This window comes from Bemisia tabaci, unplaced genomic scaffold (assembly GCF_918797505.1).
Source record: "Bemisia tabaci unplaced genomic scaffold, PGI_BMITA_v3".
Taxonomy (NCBI): domain Eukaryota; kingdom Metazoa; phylum Arthropoda; class Insecta; order Hemiptera; family Aleyrodidae; genus Bemisia; species Bemisia tabaci.
The window spans coordinates 58906-79253 of NW_027311783.1; the positions used below are offsets into that span (position 1 = coordinate 58906).

Sequence of the window (20348 nt, forward strand, 5' to 3'; positions counted from 1 at the left end):
GTTGACTGTAGCTTCTACCTAGACGAGCGGGGTAGAAAGTAAAACAGAGGTTGGTGCTGGCTAGTGAGACAGCATTGCGTCTCGCCAACCTTGGTCCAGGCTGAAAGTTGTTCGCGCTGGGTTTTGAAACGAGCATTGTGCAAAAAGCTGGTGTGGATGGCTGAAAGTTCCCTCTTGTTTTCGTTAGAGGCTTTCAGCAATTTACTTACTTGCGCTTTTGTCTTTTTTCCCAAATTGATTTTTTTCCTCACTCAGTTCAGGGCCGGATTTACCTACATGCCGCCCATAATGGGCCGCCTGTATTTTTCCGCCCCTCCTCATTTGTTTCGAAACATCGGTAGATCGAATTCGACAGCGGTTCGATGTATCGTTTGGTTCAAAACAATAGAACATAACCGCAAACAAAAATTTTAGGATTCAATTTGGAAAAGCTGAAAATAAGAAAATTCCTAACAATTTCACTTTCCATTGCCATTTGGTACTCGATGAGAGAATAAAAATTCGATCACATAAGACCCGTTACCTCAGATTTCTAAATTGACTTTTGAGGCTGTGGTTACCTACATACTGAACCAATCGATATCAATATAATCTCACCTGTGTGATCTGCCGAATACGATCTAGAAAAACAATCAAGTGAACTTGCCGGTGGGGGAGGGGTGTATAAAACGCGTTTACTCGTGTTGGGCACATTTTTTGTAAAAGCCCTGTCAACACTAACAAAAGTTCAGTTCCGTAAACCCATTCCTGTTTGGACAAGGCCTTCCATTTATAAAAAAGAACGAAAAAATTATGAAAGAACAAACCTAAATGTGGTTAAAATTTTTAACTTCCCCCGCCGCGCCGACCGCACTGTGTTGCCGCAATGCGTGAGGTATTCATGCAGTCTTGTAGGCGCCGTGCGTTTCAAGCCGACTGCTGCTAACCGCAGTGTGTTTGACGCAATGCGTGAAGTATTCATGCAGTCTTGTAGGCGCTATGCGTTTCATGCCGACTGCCTCACCGCTTCGTTCCATGTAAAATTGCGTGTTTGGTTTCTCTCTTAACTCGACTAACTGAAGGTGTTGTCTCTTGTATCACCGAAAGACGACAAAATTAGAAATTACTATAATTCCACTCTCAGGAAATGAGAGATTTTGTCGCCTTTTCTCGTTTGTAATTTATTTTCTGAATCCGATTGTTTTCTCTCATTTTTTGATACCTACATTCAAAAAGATTGGAAAATTTTCCGCCTCCTAAATTTTTCCGCCGTGGGCCGCGGCCCATGTGGCCACCCCCTTAATCCGGCCCTGACTCAGCTTTTGCTTTTCGTCGCACTTCCAGCCATCTTGAAGAAGTTTCATTTAAGAACTGACATTACGGCGCGGCGGCTGAAACAGTTCAATTTCAGGGCATCTTTCTAGATTCTAAAAAAATTCCTTCACGATTCACGGTTGGCTCTAAAGGCAAACCCCCACTCTGTCCGTGGAGACGGCGCGGTGTACCTAAAAGCCCAAACCTAAAAGTGAGAAATGCAGAGCCTAAAAGTGTAATTGCCTAAACGAAGGAAAACTTTAGATGAAACCTGAACATGATTTTCGTCAACTTCTTACCTGGGATTTACGTCAGGTACTTTAGGCCGGCTTCTCTTCAATCCTCTGTCATTGATTCGATTTTAATGAGCCCGGTCCACCGATGACTGGTGTTTCAACTCGATGACTCTGAAGCAATCAGTAACGTAAAATATGTTGTCTTCAAGCATTTCAAGTCCTGCCTTATCGGGTTCTGGACTGATCGTAGGATGATGTACATTTCTGACTGGACTTTTCAAACTCTCCCCCGCAAACAAAAATATTGATAATACTGCTACGATAAAAATCAGAAATAGTTTATATTATCGGCATAATAGACAACGCTGGAGTTAAGTTAAGGTCTGAGAGAAACACGCAAACTGCCCTCAGTTAGTTAGTTAGTATCGCGTGCGACGATTACCAAGCGAATTTAATTTTAACTCCTGAATACAACTATTCGAGCTCCACGGACGTCCATGTTGCATACGCTCGGAATTGAAGGCGTTTTGATTGGCCCGGCGCTTGCCCGTTCCACTCTCGACACGGTGGTGCGACAGCAGGTGGTAATACGAGGATCCAGAAGGACAGAGCACTAGAGCACCTTTAATTATTTATTTACTGTGCAAAGATATCTCTTGAACACGAATATCCGATCTACATCCGATAATCATTCTTAACACACCGCGATATCAAAACTGGAACACAAAAGGTATTTACATCCAACTTTTCGTGCCTGAGAGATATATTTGTAGTATAAACGAGGAATTGATCGCGCATGTCATTTTGGATCTTCGCAGTGCAGTCCACCGCCATACCACGGCGCGGGTGAAGCGGCGAGTCAAAACGCCTTACCATTAGTGTGTATGCAACCCGGACATCCGTAGAGGCCGAATAGTTGCATCCAGATTTTAGGCGTTATAAAGAAATTCCTTTCGTGTTCGTCGCATGCAGTACTAATGGAGGGCGCTTCGTTTGCTTTTTGGAACTATACCATCTGTGGACTGATGGAGTAATTAGGGAAAGCCAAATTCGCGAAAACTACAGAAGCCAAGAGATCCTAAATATTTTCATGACAAGAAGCTCAAACTTTTAAAATTTCATGATCTAAGGGACGACATAACAACATCTTTAACACAACCAGCAAAATAGAATAGAACTTGGGGGCTGGCAAAACTGTATCAGTTGAAATAATACTATTTTTAGTTACAACTTATCTTCTCAGTTCGAGATATGCTTCAAAAATTCCATCTGCTGTCACCGCCAGATTTTCCATATGCTACAACTGCCGGCAAATCGCCTCAGCGCCATCTTTCATTTTTTTCCCTCCTCCTTTCTCCCATGAAGGCTACAGGAATCACGTGACCACTCCGATAAAAATATCCAAATACAGCCCTGCAATGCTGAGGAACAACGATATTTAAACACGTAGACGTTGCCAAAATTCTTCTGATAAGAGATCGGTTTTGGGGGGAGGATTATGAGTGTATTCCTTTCGAATTTTCAGGACAACTAGAATAAATTGCACGTTAAATTCTTTGAAAAATTCGGAAAGAAGAGTTCCAAAGTTTTCCGGAAAATCAGCGTTTCTTCTAGAGGAAATTTGGCAACGCTTGAAAGTTCATAAGGTGCTTTTTCCTCAACGCACGACGGAGGTGGGTTTTTGAGAAACCAGTTGACAAAACGAGAAGCTTTGTTGACAAGCTGGAGCGGACCCGCTCACAAGTGCAACTAATTGCCCGACTTTGCCCTGACGACTCGCGGAGTGACGAATGCGCGATCTGTTTCGGTAGCGGACGGCGCACAGTGGATCGAGTCAATTGAAAACGTTGGACAAAATTTGGATCAAAGCTTACAACTCCGTTTATACAAAACTTAAAGGTTTAAAAAGTGCTTTATTGGCTTTATTGTAAAATTTTCTCCATGAAACACCCCTTGAAATTCAAAATTTAATGGAATAAACATAAATGATTGAGGGGCTTGGAGGACAAGGCGCACAAGTGCAGTGTTTGCTATTTCGAGAAATACGTGTTTGAAGTTTCGAAATCACATGTATCCTTATGACGGGAAAAAATTTCAAACTGACTTTTCGATGCTTAAAAATTGGAATTTGGGAGCGAATTTTTCACAGAATGTGCACTCAGACTAGTTTTACTTGAAATTATTAATATCTCAATTTTTTCAAAAACTGCACTTATGCGCCTTGTCCTCCAAGGCCCCTCCATTAAAGTTTTGGTCAAAAAATTAAGGTCCAATCTCTCCCATTCACTCGATGCACTGTGCGGCGAGAGCAAAAGCGCGAAAAAACTTGTTTTTCGACAAAATGTCGCCCGCGCCGCCGCCGGGTTTCAAGAGCGAATGACATAATTTTCGCGTGCGAACCACGCTTCGCGAAATGACGTGTGCCCGCAGTTGGGCCGCGGATAGCCGGCGCGCGCATCCAGTTGGCTCTCAATCTCTATCTGACCGGTTATAATGTGCTCGTTAAGTCGTTAATGTAATTAAGTGATCACTCCTATCTCTCCCACACTCCCTGAAGGTTCCTCAGTTTTTATCATCTCTCAGAACTTTAGCAGTTCCTAAATTTGATGCTTCCGAACTTTGGAAAATGCAGAACTTCTTAACTGCAATGATGCATTATCTGCATTAGTGATATCACAACTCTGGAATATGAACACGTGTAGTGATACTCCCGTGTCTAGTGATATTGTTCCAATTTCATTTGAGACTACTTTCGCTCAGGTTAGACGCTTTACAATTAAATTGATTTGACTCAAATGCAATCATTTTTAAAATTCTTTTCGTCCCTGTTCTAAGACGAAACATTATTGATTAGGTACCTGCGATGTCGATTTTGTCATCAAACGAGTTTCAAAGTGGTTTGATGCAACCTTCAAACCATTGCGATGCAGTTACATTAATTTTGCGCTGTGACATCCAACTAAATTGTGTGCCAAACTTTTTCTGATAAGCGGTGATCTGGTTTGTGATGCGTAACGGGAAAAATTTTGAATCCTCTTCGTAAAATTGAATGGAAAGACCCGATTAAGATGAGAAATGCGTGGATGAATCGCAGTTAATGATTAATTTTTGTAAAAAATAAAAAAAAAATAACATAGATAGTAAAAAATAAATAAAACATGTTTAGTCGGCGTTTTATCGAGACAGCGAAGATTGCGCGCGGCGTTCGTAAGTTAAAAACTGCTGTTTCACTTCCAAGAAAAATTCAATCAGAATTTTTATCAACGTATCGCATTAAAGTATGTATACCGAAGCTTCAAATATCAGAGGTACACTGACGTAATTGCCTGGAGACGAAGTGAACTGCACAGAAATAAGAGACTGTGCGGAACAATTTGAGTTGCTAACTCGGAAACTGTGACACGTTGAATGCGTTTTGCTTCGGAGAATCTATATTCATTCTCGTTATGGCTTCATTTTCATAAAGAACGTTACATCGCTTCAATTGGCTTTGTTTTCCCGTTGTAATGAAATTGAATGTAAATTCAATGGCTAGGTACTTCTTTTTCAATGCGACATTGATTGTTCTTCTCGGTATCTTCACGCCATCTGTGAAATCTTGATAGAATTATAATTCAAAAATTATGTTAGAAAAAATAGATAGTTATTTTGAAGCATGGCCATTCACGCTGTCATGACTCAACATTAGACATAAATATCTACATTCACATGTATTGCGTGTTTCAAAAATATTTGTGGCACGTACTCAACTTTTTTCCTTCTTCAAAATAAAAATTGTGTCACCATTCGTCATTGTGTTTATGCAAATGCAGTCGTTAGAAAAAATGTGTGCTGGAATCACGCGAAAATTCAATTGAAAATAATTGCATAGATATCAAAAACAGTTGCGTAATAGTGATTGGAAACTAAGAAATCCTCTGTCGCAGCAGCATTTGTTTATTCAACTGTGAAAACTCGCGTAGGTAAATCCAACCGATGTGTGCTCGCCAATTTTTTCTTTCTTTCTCGAGTTTCTCGAATCGCGAACATTTTCTTGTAGCCAGAGCTAGCAGTGATATTCTCTCAGCTCGAGTGAACAACCGCTGCTTCGCCAGCAAATGCATTTTTCGAAGGCATGAGAGACGATACGCATTTTCGTGTTTAAAAATAAAGTGCAACTCCTTTCTGCAGAGTCCTATACCCAAGCAAAGATATTTGTAATCTGGGCAGTATAGTATCAACCATTTCAAGGAGCTTCTTAAGTTTTAAAGAACACATATTAAAAAAATATAATGGAGACTTCTGCACCCTTCTTGTGATCCGCGATGCCTGCTCGGATTATGCAGGTATGTTTGCTTGCGAATCACACTCTTTTTGAATGTGATGTCGTTTACTGCCGTGCTAAGGTAAAACGCCGTATGAGCCTTTAGACGTTGCCAGATTTACTTCAATAAAACCAGAATTTTCTTGGAAAATTGGGAATATTTTTCGTCAAATTTTTTAGGCAATTTTGTTCGCATTTTTATCTAAAATATCTGAACATATAAAATAGAAATATGAATAACTTTTCTCAATAATATTTGTTTCATCCGGAGAAATTGGGCAACACTCGAATGTTCATACGGCGTTCTTCCTTATTCCTTAGTATAGGAATATACGTATGATGGGGCTCAGGCCTTGTGTTGTAGGACAGTTTATAAAGAAGTTATACAGCTGTTTATGCATACTTTTTAGATCTAACTTATCGATACTTTAAGGCTACAACATCCCGGGTGAGCCCCTAAATGTGATGTTGCTGCGCAAAAATTTCTTGGACCGTACGTAGAAAGTTTGAAACCTTTTAATTTACGCTTCTTACCCACGAAATCGTCAGAATGTAGTTCAGTATAATTAATTATAAAAAAAAAAAAAAAATGTCAATATCATTAAACTCTCACCACACACGAAATGTATTTTGCAAGGTCGGTTTCATAAGCCGAACATGGAGCGATCGAGAGTAAACTGGTAACACGGAGGTACGAGTTTTATGCGCCAAACGACCTTGATGCAGCAATAATGATTTCGGCGCTTTTATAGTTAGCTTATTCGGAAGCCAAAGGAAAAAAGGAAATTATAAAGATTAAAATAACTGCCTGTAATATGATTTGTTGATCATTTCATGAACGAGGTACTAATGTTTTTGCAGAACATTGTACACTCCGTAAATTTTTCTATTTTAATCTATTTTTACAAAGCATCCCAATTCTACGAGTTCAGACTTTATACTACTGTTCACAGGCCGGAGTAAGGGGGTGGCCACATGGCCCATGGCCCATGGCGGCAAATCTATAGGGGGCGGCAAATCTTGCCATTTTTTTAAATGTAGGTATAAAAAAATCGGATTTAAAAAAAAATTACAAACGAGAAAAGGCGACCAAATCTCTCATTTCCTGAGAGTATAATACTTTCTAATTTTGTCGTCTTTCAGTGATACAAGAGACAGCACCTTTAAATAGTCGAGTTAAGAGAGAAACCAAACACGCAATTTGGCCTGGAACGGCGCGACTTAGAGAGAAATAATGACCAGGACTTGAGATGAAAAGGAGTAGCCCTCGGCGCGGCGATCGGCAGGTAACACATATTAGCGCCTACAAGACTGCACGAATACTTCACGCAATGCATCAAACACAGTGCGGTCATTGCGGTCAGCGTGAAATGGATAGCGCCTACAAGAATGCATGAATACTTCACGCATTGCGTCAAACACAGAGCGTTCAGCAGCGGCGCGGCGCGGCGGTGGAAGTTAAAATCATTAATCCACATTCATGTTTGTTCTTTCATAATTTTTTCATTCATTTCTTATGAATGGAAGGCCTTGTCCACACAGAGATAGGTTTACGAAACTTAACTTTTGCGCAAAGTTCCGTGAACTTTTGCTAGTAGTGTTGACAGTGCTTTCCCAAAAAATGTGTTCAACACGAGTAAACGCGTCTTATGCACACCTCTCCCGCTGGCACGTTCATTTGATGGTTTTCATTGATGTTTCAAAACGAATGAGAAGGGGGCGGCAAAATAAAGGCGACCTATGGGCGGCAAGTAGGTAAATCCGGCCTTGAGTTAGTACCTATATTCGTTTGTTCCTTGTAAAATAGAACTTTTCCGTGCGCTGACGTCCGACTTGGCATGTAGTTATAATTATCATTTTTTCGCACACACTCTGCTAAAATTCTAGGCATTAATCGAATTGAGAAAAATATTTACGACGGTATGTTTTGAAACTTAGATTATATTTCATTACAAACGCGATAGGACCGATAAATTGTTGTTGTGTATACAATGCGGTGTGAATTTTTATACATGTTTCTTACCTCAAAAAGGGAAATAATATTTGAGCCTTTGCTTTAATTTAGCTCATCTGCGTTCAATTCTTAAAACCGGAGATAAAAAAGAACTATAATGCGGTTTGAGTGTACCTAACTATTACCAAAGGCGCTGCGTCACGCCGCGAGGACTCGAAGTTGACGGTAGCGCAACGCCTGGATGCAACTATTCGTCCTCAGTGGATGTCCATGTTGCATATTCAAGGCCTTGAAGGGGTTCTGGCTTTCCTGTCCTCGAAGTTTACGCGCTCAGTGTGCCGCTGTAAGTCACTAGCCGCGTGCTTCTCAGATGACGACAACAAGAGGGATTTGCAAGGGGAAGGGCTGCCGCTTCCCCACCCTATTATTTTCCATCACGCTTACTTGACTAGACACACTTCAAATCTAATTCACCAGGGCTCATGGTCTTCTCCAAAGAACCTTTGTACTCAGTGAATTTTTCCGTGGTAAAATTAAATTTTACGGAATGAATTTTTAAAAGCATCTAGGCATTATTTGCATTTCTTCCTTTACTCCTCGAGTGACCCACTTTCAAACGATATTTCTCACTACATTGCATTCCGCATTTTTTCCAGTTTATGTTTTTTTTCTCGTCTTTATCGGGTTGTATCATGGTACTCATATTTCTTTTTTCGCCCGATGTGAATTTTTCGATTGTCAACTTTCGGCAAGTTCCGCGACGCGCCGCTGGTGATAGTGCACTATGTAATGATGTAGCTTCCGTTTCGTTTTATTTTCGTTCTTCGCTTTTAGTAATCACCTGATGATGGCTAATAAAGCCGAAATAGTCATTGTGTTTTGTGTTGACAACTGAAAAATTCATATCGGGCGAAAAAGGAAATGTGAACACCATTTTCCGCTTTACCTACGGGAATAATTCAAGGCGTTACTAGGAGAGCTTGTCTCTGAGACTTTAGCTTCACCGACACTTCAAACGTCAAGTTTTCTGGTAACTAAGTCAGTGGACGGATGGACTTCTGACAGATTTACCAACGACAATATTGGTAAATAGAGGATTTTATATTATCATTTTCAAATCAATAATATGTTATCATTTTTGTGTGTTTCAGAGTATCCTCAAAGGGAAATCGCACACGGGTAAGAAACACACCGTGAGTTTCCTGCCGGAGGAGTTCGAAGTCATCGGCTATGGCGGCGACGAGTACTCGTCGGACGAGGAGGACGGCTTCTTCGAGTCCTCCAACGACGACTGCGACATCATCTTCCCGGACGGCGAAGACGAGAAAGAACTCCAGAAGCTCACAAGGATCAACACCGACTTCAACTCGGTCACGGCCAACCTGGACGAGAAGAACGACAAGAAAACCAAGAAGATCCAACCCCTCGAACTCGGCAAGCCTCTAACGGACGGCGAGGGCAAGAAACAAACCCTCCTCGTTTCCGTGGAGCCTTTCGCCACCTCCCAAGCTCCACCCAAGAAGAAAGCAACCCTAATCAAATCGGCTTTCGAGAACGAAGACAAGAATAAACCGGTCGTCAACAACTCTGCACCGTACACCAACTCGATAGCTTCGTCCAGGAAGACGCATCTGTTCAAATTACTCGACACGAACGACGCCGCTGTGACGCAGAACAACACGACGGTCACGAATCGGGTGGCGGAGAACAACCTCACCAACCTGATTCTGAACCAAGCTCTGAGTCAGAAAGGCAGCGAGGACAAGGTCTATTCGAGCAACATCGAGGTGACCTCCGGAGATGTCTACTTGGAGCCGATACCGAGCGAGGAGATCTCTCCTCCACCGCCGGCGCCCTTCAATTCCGCCTCCACGAAGGAGCAGGAGAACTGCACCAACGTGGAGGTCGTCCCCGGGGAGCCGGAGAAACCCTCGGACGTCGTCAAGATGCAGGTGATGCTGGAGGACAAGTTCCCGACGCCTCCGACGCCACCCCCGATGCAGGAGAACGGGGGAGACGTGGTTCTGCACCCGATCGACGTCGCCAAAACAATCGACGAGAACGTCGAAGATAGTCAAACCAACGTCCATGTCAAAAGCAACCTGCGGATCAGCCTGGACGAGCTCAAGGAGAGCCCCGCGGCGCACCGAGGGACCAACAGGAAGACGCAGATCACCAGAGGCACCATCCTGACCAAGGTCCACGAGCCGATCCGGACCAAGAAGTTCCTCCACCTGTCCGCCGTGGACATCACGGACGACTCAACGCACGCTGAAAAGACTGATAAACATTTGCTCAAGGATAATGAAAATAGACTGGCTATGTACAAAAACGAAGAGGTTAAACCGGTGGACTCGGTGGTGTCGAAGAACGCGAAGAACTCTTCCGACTCGCCGAAGACCACGCTCAAAGAGAGCTTCGCGAGTGAGGTGGCTGTGACTATGAACGGGACGGAGTCGACGGTGCGAGAGAACCCCATCCAACTCCCGCTCATCATCAACTCTAGCTATAGTAAGATCAACGCGGCTACCAGGGAGAAGCATGATGAGGATGTTCGTTCGAACCACTCACACGTGCAGAACGGTGGCAAGCCGGACTCGTTGGATTTGAGTGGGACCAACCTGGAGTTGGAGAGTCGGGAGCTGGCCGGGGAGCCGGACGGAAGGGCGGATTCAGACGAGTCTTCGGAAACGACCGCGTCTCCGTACGTCTCCATTTCGGCCACCTCCCCTCCCGCCAATCCCAGGTCCTCCTTCTTGCACGGTTTCACCAAGGACAAACCGAAGGTGGCCGTCAGACCGACTTCTTTCTCGCTCCACCATCACTCGGAACCCTTGACCGCCCTCTGCGAGCAGTTCGTCACGGAGCAATCGGTGAGTAGTTCTTCCGACGTTGAGAACTTTTGAAAGAGTAGGGAGGAATTCCTTTCGAGGGAGAAAAATTGACGGAGCAGGGCCTTTAAATACATCATTTCTATATTAATACAGTGAAAGCTGGCTAAGTCCAATTGTGTAGGGGCTGAAGAAAAATTTAACTTGAGCTGCAATTGGACTGCATTTTGCAATTTGGACCTATAAATTCTGACTCATCTGAAAAAACACGTATGTGCATAGGGAAACGATGGTACATACGTTGTTTTTAAATCGGGCTAGAATTTATAGTTCCAAATTGCAAAATGCAGTCCAATTCGTCTTCTCTTGCCGATTCTCCACCGCCTTATGGACGTGTCTAGGGACCGAAAACAAGTTTGACTTGAGCATTTGAGCGGCATTTCGTCGCAACCGTAATTCGACTTGGTGAGCTTTTACTGTATTAAAACAAGGAGAAGGAGCTGAAGAGAGGGATGAGGCGTTTGATTTTGCCTCCTAACCACCACCACTCCCCCACCCCCTCGATCAGGCCTCCTATTCCACAGGACAAGTAAAACTATTGAAAAAAACGTTTTTGATCATAATTTGAAGCCTTTGCGTAGAATTGTGAGTTCTGCAAACCACAGCTTCAATTCTCACATACCTTCACTCCGAAATCGTTAAGAAAAATTGACAGAGCTCGCTAAAAACATAGGTGGGTCAGAATAAACCCGCAAGGGAAAAAATGTTCTTGTGGAGGGGGGGGGGATTGAAAAAAAAAAATAGATCTCCCTAAGAAATAGTCAAAATTATCATGGAGGCAGAAATTTCATCAAATTAAACCTAACCAATACTTAGGTCTACATCTCAAGCAGATAATTCAAAAATTAAAATTTTCTCAGCTGCTTCAACTAACCAACTCAAATAAAGTTTAAAATAATTTAGAAATACGCGTAGGAAAAGTTTAAAAACATGAGACGGTAAAAATGTTAGATATAAAATAAAAAGTATTTTCGTCAGAATATTTCAAAGTTTCAACTTAAGTAGTTACTTGGGTAGGTATGACTTATCTATTCTAAAAATAGAAATAGTAGATGAACAAGACAAACTTTTATCAAGAATGATTCCAAGAGTTACTCTTGAAGGGCCAAAATAAGTTCCTTAGGTAATACCTACAGGAGAAGTTGTGAAATAATTGAGATTTCTCCACAGAAATAAAATGTGCTGTGCCTAGACTTAAGAACTTTAAAATATTAAAAAACAACAGGCTGCTTCAATTCTATCAGTGACATATCCTGTAATTTTGACCATGTAGTTTACCTTTCGCTCATCGATAAATATTTTCTTTTGCAGCTCTCTCAATCACTGGACTACCTCTCAACAGAATCATCCTTGAAAATGAAGCGCCAAGCTCCTCAACCTCCCCCAACACCGTTGACAGAGCCCAAAGTAGACCATGATTCTCCTGATCAATCACCACAGCAACAAATATACAGCCATCCTCAAAAACCAAAAAAGAACAGTTTGTCTGACTACGAAACAAAGCGAGTCTCCTTGTCTCATGATAATCTATCTTCCGATAAACCTATACCAAGTCCTATGGTTGAAAAGGCAAGAAAGATCAATGGTGCTGCAACCAAAATGCGTTTTACTCTGAAGAAGTTCTTGCGTTTTAACAGCAAAGATGAAGACAAACCAGTGGATGATGCACCTCCAACACCTTTATCACCGAAACCTCGTCCAGAAATCATACACCCTATTGACTTGAACAAATCTGGAGTTGAGGTTCTCAGAGGTGATAAAACAGCCGGAATCAATAACAAAGCTTCACCAACAGTGAGTATAAAATAATCCCAAATATCCCCTAGAGTTGAAAATATTTAAGTAGAGAATATCAAGATATTATAAAATTGTCAGACTAAGTGGATTTACAGGGCACTTATTCAGCATCCACAATTAGCAATCTGAAAAATACACAAATAGTACAGCACTATTACCGGATTGTCACAGACGAGACACTCTAATTCATTTGGAATAAATTACCTACACAGGCCTAAAGCCAAGATGGGGCAAAGATTTCCAATAGTTAATCGATAGAATTTTCGATGCTAAATCCGATTTTCATTTTTTTTTCCAGGCATCCTCCAAGGATTTCCTGAGAGAAAAATGAAGAAAAAATAAATTTCTAAATTAGAGCATTGGAGATCTACCAGAAATCACCATCAAAGACCCTTACCTACTTCATTTTATAAAAAAAAAAAAATGAAAAAATTGGGTACCTACCTTGGGTACCTCAACAATAAGCAAATGAACAACTAATATTCGGGGATTTTTTTTTTTGGGGGGGGGGGGGGGGGCTTTACACAACTAGAACAGTTTTTGTGTGGAAGACACGGAAAATCGATATTTTAGGTAGGTAGATATTAACGAAACAGTGAGCACAGGAATTGCGCTTGAACCTTCTTTAGTATTAAAATTACTATGACCGTAATGGACACATAGGTACTGCAATAGTTGAGTTTTATGCTTCCTTCCATGTAGAAGCCCTAGTATTTCAACAAAAGTGATAGCAGGATATTTACCTTCAGAATCATTATTAGCATGTCTGGGTACCTACCAGTCAAAAAAATCAATCATTTTTTGTTTACAGATTCCAATGGATGTTGGAACACCAAAGAAAAATGGAGCTCCAGCTTCAGGTAAATATTCTTTTCTACTAAAAATCTTCGATTCTGAGAAGGGTTATTGAATCTTGCAGCGGTATTTTTGGATTAGTGCGTTAAAGGAGAGAAAATTGTCCATCCTGTTGTGACAGTTTACTGTAGTTCTTTTTTTTTAAATTTCAAAATAATGCAATTTGAATCAACAGATCCAAAATAATGTGTCAGTCATTTGCGCTCAATACATATCACAAACTCTCATTTTGTTGTGCGATCGTGAAAAGGGTGCTTGCAGGGCCAGTTTAAGGGGGTGGCCACATGGACCGCGGCCCATGGCGGCAAAATTAAGGGGCGGCAAATTTTGCAATTTTTTTAAATGCAGGTACAAAAAAATCGGATTCAGAAAAAAATTACAAACAAGAAAAGGTGACAAAATCTCTCTTTTCCTGAGAGTTCATAATTTCTAATTTTGTCGTATTTCGGTGATTCAAAAGACTGCGCACCTTTAATTAGTTGAGTTAAGAGAGAAACCAGACACGTAATTTGGCCTGGAGCGGCGCGGCGCAAAGAATTGATGACGAGGACTTGAGATGAAAAGGAGAAACCCTCGACGCGGCGGTCGGCATGTAACACATATTAGCGCCTACGAGACTGCATAAATACTTCACGCATTGCGTCAAACACAGTACGGTCAACAGCGGTCGGCGCGGCCGCGCGGCGTGAAACGCACAGTTCCTACAAGACTACATGAATACTTCACGCATTGCGCCAAACACAGTGTGGTCAGCGCGGCACGGCGGCGGAAGTTAAAATTATTAAACCACATTTATGTTTGTTCTTTCTTAATTTTTTAGTTCATTTCTTACAAATGAAAGGCCTTGTCCCCACAGAGATAGGTTTACGGAACGGGAACTGAACTTTCGCTTGAAGTTCCGTGAACTTTTGCTAGTAGTGTTGACAGAGCTTACGCAAAAAATGTGTCCAACACGAGTGAACGCGTCTTATGCACCCTTCTCCCTCCAGCGCGTTCACTTGATGGTTTTTATTGATGTTTCAAAATGAATGAGAAGAGGGCGATAAAATACAGGCGGCCCATGGGAGGCAAGTAGGTAAATCCGGCCATGGGTGCTTGAAAGCTTTTGACACCACTTTTACAGATTGCTTGAACCCTCTCACGGCTATTTTCTTAGTTCACAAACTCTCTCATGTATGCAGATTTGGATAAATGATTAGTTAAAGTTTTTAGGAATTGAAAAATATATGTTTTACATTTTATAATTTATGGAGGACTGGATTTTGAATTTACCTACCTCTCATATTTGGCGAAGCAATTTAAAACTTCCATAAAAATGTATGGGGGTCGGTTTGATTTCAGATCATGATTGGTTGTTTATTTTCATTTTATTATTTTTCTTTACAGAGTTAATTTGCACTTCATGCCTCAATATTTAACTTTGATTTCTTTTTTGATTTTAGGTCGGCCTTCGAAACCGCCTCCTCCCCCTCGCAATCCATCAACAACAGTCAGACCGGCCCGACCTCCTCCTCCAGAAACAAATGGGACAGTTTATGCTAATATTGGTGGGTGCTTCTTTCTTTTACTTTAAAGCCCTTTAAATTGTTTTAGAGAGGCAGTTTAGGAAGCTGCTGTTTTTATCATTACTAGACATTTCATAAGACTGTTTGAAAGGGCTTTTAAGAGCATGACTAGGGTCAAGAAATATTTCAAAATTACCAATTCATATTGGCAATTATTTCCACTTTCACAGTTTTCACCATAAATCATGAAAATTCTTACCAGGGACTCGAGTAAGGTGATTAAGCACATAGACTATTATTTTTTCTTCTTGCACTACAAAATTTCTAACTTTAAGAAATTCTCCTTTTCCAATTTTTTTTAGGTGAACCTCGCCAAAACATTGCACCAACAAAACCGCAAAGGACTGCCAGTATTAAAAGAGAACACAGTGTGGACTATGAACCAATGCAAAACAAAAAATTGGTAAGTTGGATGGAAATCTTTTCAGATTGTTTTTACAACTTTTCTAATTGCCTCAATCATTGATTAGTTTAGTCCATAAATTTTAGTCCATTAATTTAGTCCATTAAAATTTAGTCCATATGAAGCATAGGTACATTGATTTTCTAATTGATTTCAAAAAGTTTTATAGTTGATTGTATTCTTTGTAAAATTTAGCTACCGGATTATGTGATCAGCATTTAAATTTTATCACTGCCTAGTGAACTCTCTTGGGATCTTACCAATATTAAGATATTCTGCTTTGAATGTAGCAAGTTAAAAGTTGGAATTCTTCTAGAACTATATATTTAAATTTTCTTGCAAAACAACAACAATTTTTTTACAGAATTGATCCATTTCCGTTCATTTCTACTATACCTGACAAGACCAGGATTAGAATACTTAATAATCTTAGAGGATCCTGCACAAAATATGACTTAATCTTTTTCTCTTTTAGTCTTGGTATGAGAAGGAGAATATATACGAGCCAATCACTGTTACGAATGGAATGTTTGACACACGACTGAATAACAATCATGTGAAATCGTTTGAACAAGAATCTAAAGTCATCAGTAAACCATCAGAGGACACGGTGAAAAGTAACTCTCTTCGTCTCAGCACCAAGGAGAACTCTATCAAAGTGGAGCCACCGTTTAATGTGCAAAATTCTCATGACTCGGACAATGATGTTTACTATCCATACTGCTTTTTTTCAACAGAGGATGTAAGTTACTTTTAAGCATTAAATAATCATTAATTTTTTAAAATTTGGGAAACCAAATCTTTTGGTAAGAAAAAAAAATAATACAATGTCTAACCCGTAAACATAAAAGCTGCCTCAGATTTATGTTTCAAAAACTGACCAGAAACCTGGTCGAATTTTGAATACCTGTGCTAAGTTAACTTCAAGATAATTTTCGAAGAGCTTCCAAAGAATGATGTACTTATCTTAAGGTATCGAAAACGATTTATAAAAGCAAGCCCTACTTAAAACTGTACATGGACCTTGAAAAAAAGGAAAGCCTCCATTCATAAAGAGATTATTGACAAAATAATTTAAAGAATTTGGTTAATGCAAAACAATTTTCATCTCTACAATTGTTGAACTCATACATTTATAACTTATTCGGCTCATTTTGTAATTGCCCTCCAGAATAATGAAGATGACCACGAGAAGAGAAAAGCAAGACTGCGTCTCAGAAAAGGAAGAAGTGTCGTGCACAAAAGCCTTGAAGATAATTATGGCGCTGTGATAATAGCCAATCATGAAGCTCTTGCACAAGTTCTAGATCAGGTACATTTATAAAACTCATTTCATTTTTATTTCTCATTTCTCATGTACCTTTACCTCCTTTTCCCCCCATCATTTTGTTTCATTTATTCTACTGGAAAGTACTAACTTCATTTGAGTGTCTGCTACAGCTGCAACTTTGACTTGAAGAAATCATTAGTTATTGCTAGCTTTACAATATTAATAATCATCTCAGAAAACATAATGTAAAAAATAATTCCTAAATGCAGGCACACTAAAAAAAAAACCATTTGAAACATTCACTTGAACAAATGCTCTTAGTTTGACAATATTTTTTTTTTTTTTTTTTTTACAGCTTCAACTCAATCCTGTTGTACCGCCTCATTTCCGAAGCCTATCGGCTTCAAGTAAGATTCGATGGAGTGACTTTTCAAACATTGATATCACTAAAAGGAAGATCTTGGCTGACCGAATATTTTACTCCGCTGAATGGAATTCTCACCCTGTCACACTATGTATATCACAGCTCCAACACTCGCCATGTACCTTACCGCAACTCTACACCTTATCACCAATAACTGAGTTCACTGATTTTGTATCTGCAGAGTATCTGACCACCAACAAAATCCTGAACTCCGAGCAAGGTTTGTTGAATTTTGATTTCAATTTGCAACAAGAGGTTGTTATTTTCTGCAACATTTAATGTTTTCCAAAGAGACTGAACAGGACTAGGCTTTATTCAAAGAACTTTAATTATTGTTGAAAAATGAGATGAAGGCATCTAATGCTTTGACAGGGACGTCAGGGAACTTGAAAATTTTAGAAATGCTTCTTCTGGGAAAAAAGATCCGTTTTCTTTGCTTTGGATCACCTGGAGAAAAGACCCGTTTTTCTTGCTGTAGATCACCTGAACAGTTTTGTGTTTAAGGTAAAGTTCAATTTTTAGGTTCATGAATAGACAGTTGCAACCACATAACTTCAGAATCATACTTAATGAACACATTTAAAGCTGTTTACTGAATTTTTAATGGCTAACCATCAGTTCGTAATAAGTCCGTAACATTGAACAAAGGCTTAAATGAAAATACTATCACATAAAGATCTTTATTTTATCTCTTGCTACCTACATCTTCATTGTCTTTACTTCACAGCATTCTCTGTAAAGACGTTAATAGCCTGTGACGCTGAATGTCTTAAAATATATTAACTGACTAACTAACTGTACTTAAACCTGCTCTCTGCTCCTACAGTAATTGAACCTCTTACTTGTCCTCTTTGTTACCTGCATTTCACATTAGCTGTTACTGACGTGTGTGTAAAAGACATTCTTATTTTTATGATTTGGATTTCAGTGGCCGTTGCTGTCCTGAGCTCTCAATTCTTTGACTCTCTGGCAAGCTACTGCAACTTGAAGCCAGCAACTCAAACTGAAAAGGATATTGGCTTAATAGTGATTCAACTAGTGAACGTTCTCAAGTGTCTCCAAACCTGCGACCAAATAGACATTTCCATGCAAGAACTTGTTTTGTGCAGAGAAGAAGAGGGGAATGTACCAAGGCTTTGTGTAGCACCGATTTCCACTGACTCACCGATCCTCAAAGAAAAGGTATCCATTTACTTTTGTTTCTTGCAAAAACATTGTTCGAAAAAGATTTTTCTTTTTCTCTTTTTTAGCCAAAAAATCACTATCTCCTAGGTTTTCCCTGTCTCAAGACTTCTCGCTTTCCCTGTCTGAAACAATCCTTGCCAAGTAAGGGAGAAAACATTGATTTGTTGTCTAGTTAATTCAAAATTTAATCGAGTCTACTTGGCTATTATTCAGTTCATTATTAATTACCTTATCTCTAATTACTTCCACATGTTTAAGGGAACTGCTCGTACATTTTTGTTTGATTGTTGAGCCAAACTGACACAAATGACTATGGCTCTTTACTCATTAAAAAAGGACTTAAGAAACAGGTGATTTTAGACACGTAACTCACGCAAAGGCATTGGTATTCAGATTAAAGCTGCAGAAAAAGAACTGACATGATGATCAGTAGGACTCTTGTGTTAGTTGGCATGAATGACACGGCAAGACTGTATTTTTCGATTTTTTGTCCTCTAGGGGAAAGAACGCATAACTTTGTGCCAAGCAATGGTTGCTGGGACTGAAATGTTGTTACCATCATCTCCACTGTCAGAAGTGCTGAAGTTTGTCTTGAAAGATGAACATGCTTCTTCCCTATCACAAGCAAAAGCTCTAGTCGAATTTTGGTTGTGGGGTCCTGCAGATACATCTCTAACAGAAGATCGCCAAGCGGCTTTGCAAAGGTACTAATGATTAACACGCTGAATTTTTAACATTATAATCTGCCACCGAACTGAAGAGAAGAGGGTTTTAACCCTATGAGTCGTCCCAAGAACTAATAATTCCAAGCGATAAAAGAATTTTCAGATTCCTTTTTATTTGATTGAAAAATTAAGAGGAAAATAGGCTGTTAAAAAAGACATGTGTTATGACCAGCCAATAGCCATGATTCAGTCAATTAATTATTTAACGTTTTTTTTTTCTTCTTTTCTTGTCTTTTCTATTTTTCCAAAAGCTATTTTTGGTCATCATTTGCAGTTCCAAATTTTTAAAAAGAATGCTTGTAAGTTTTCTTGGTTTTCCTCACTTTTTAAAGTACGGTTTTTTGTTAAATTTATTTTTTTCTTTTTTTGTTACAGTCTGACTCATTTTCATATAGGGTCAAGAGGAAGAAAAATGTCAACTCCATCTATCTCATAGCTCCAAATAACGCCTTTTATCAAATGTTAATTAAAGTAATATCTCTTTTTTTTCAGATGGCTTGACTTGGAGCGAGCGACAGTCTTACATGGTTTGGTAATTTCTCGAAATCCTCAAGTTTCTCTGATGGAACACTGCCATCTCATGTTCCTGGTTCGAACTAATGCAAAAATAATGGCAGATTCTTCTTACTTGTTGGAGACGTACAACAAGAAGTAAAGCAAATACTTAAATTTAAATGCTAACTCTGCTCAACACAGTCATTTTGAAATGGGAGACTGATTGAATAACTGTTAAAAACTAGAAACCATCTATCATGGGAAGCATCCGAGAAATCTTTTTAAAAAGTTCATTAAATGTAGTTAAAGATATGTGTTTAACGCCTTTAAAAATCAAAGTATCCTGACCAGCCGACAGAAGCTCAGACACTATTTTAACAGTTAGGATTATAACAACCAACATATCATACCTTATCTTTATTCTTCCCCTTTTATCTTGTTTCCTGTCATGAACTCTGTAGTGCATTAATTGCAATAATTATGAAGTTAGAAAACCATGCTCATAAGATTCAAGTGACTTGCGAACTGGGCGTCAATTTTCAAGTCATGGGAACTTTGAATTGTGAACTGTTGATTTGTTTTCAGTTGTAATTGTAAAAAGTGTATAAACTGTAAAAAATTGAAATTTTAATTGTAAATTAATTGCTCATGATCAAACTGTGGTAATAGAATTTGAAAAACAGTCTCTTGATATTATCTAGAATCAGAGCTGAAGCATGAAAATTTGAGATGATTGCATGGAGGATTTTTACATCAGTCCTCACTAATCAAGGATACGCGTTAAGTGAAGAACTGAACATTAAATCCTTCATTTTCAGAGAATGGATCAAACCAGATAGCATGTCATACTACATGGACACATTTGTTTCTCCTTTATAAAATTTTGTTACTGATTGTTAAATAAATTTTTATAGTCTATTTATTTTGGCAAATTTATTTCCTGACTACCTCT

At 39.6% G+C, this 20348-nt stretch overlaps 1 protein-coding gene across 3 annotated transcripts in view; it reads left to right on the forward strand.

Moving 5' to 3' along the window:
- LOC109040910 (uncharacterized) overlaps positions 1-20314 on the forward strand; it is a 63398-nt gene extending 43084 nt beyond the window's left edge. Inside the window, exons 1-12 of one of the 3 annotated variants that reach the window (XM_072305959.1) lie at positions 3930-4289; positions 8938-10659; positions 11989-12471; positions 13286-13334; positions 14772-14876; positions 15197-15297; positions 15773-16039; positions 16469-16609; positions 16923-17211; positions 17920-18173; positions 18675-18880; positions 19394-20314. In XM_072305959.1, coding sequence (XP_072162060.1) covers positions 4218-4289; positions 8938-10659; positions 11989-12471; positions 13286-13334; positions 14772-14876; positions 15197-15297; positions 15773-16039; positions 16469-16609; positions 16923-17211; positions 17920-18173; positions 18675-18880; positions 19394-19556 — 3852 coding nt within the window. In that variant the 5' untranslated portion in view covers positions 3930-4217 and the 3' untranslated portion in view covers positions 19557-20314. Of the gene's footprint in view, positions 1-3929; positions 4290-5556; positions 5855-8937; positions 10660-11988; positions 12472-13285; positions 13335-14771; positions 14877-15196; positions 15298-15772; positions 16040-16468; positions 16610-16922; positions 17212-17919; positions 18174-18674; positions 18881-19393 lie in introns of those variants that run through there. The other 2 variants (XM_072305960.1, XM_072305958.1) reach the window with 2 other exon arrangements.
- Positions 20315-20348: the final 34 nt, after the last annotated feature.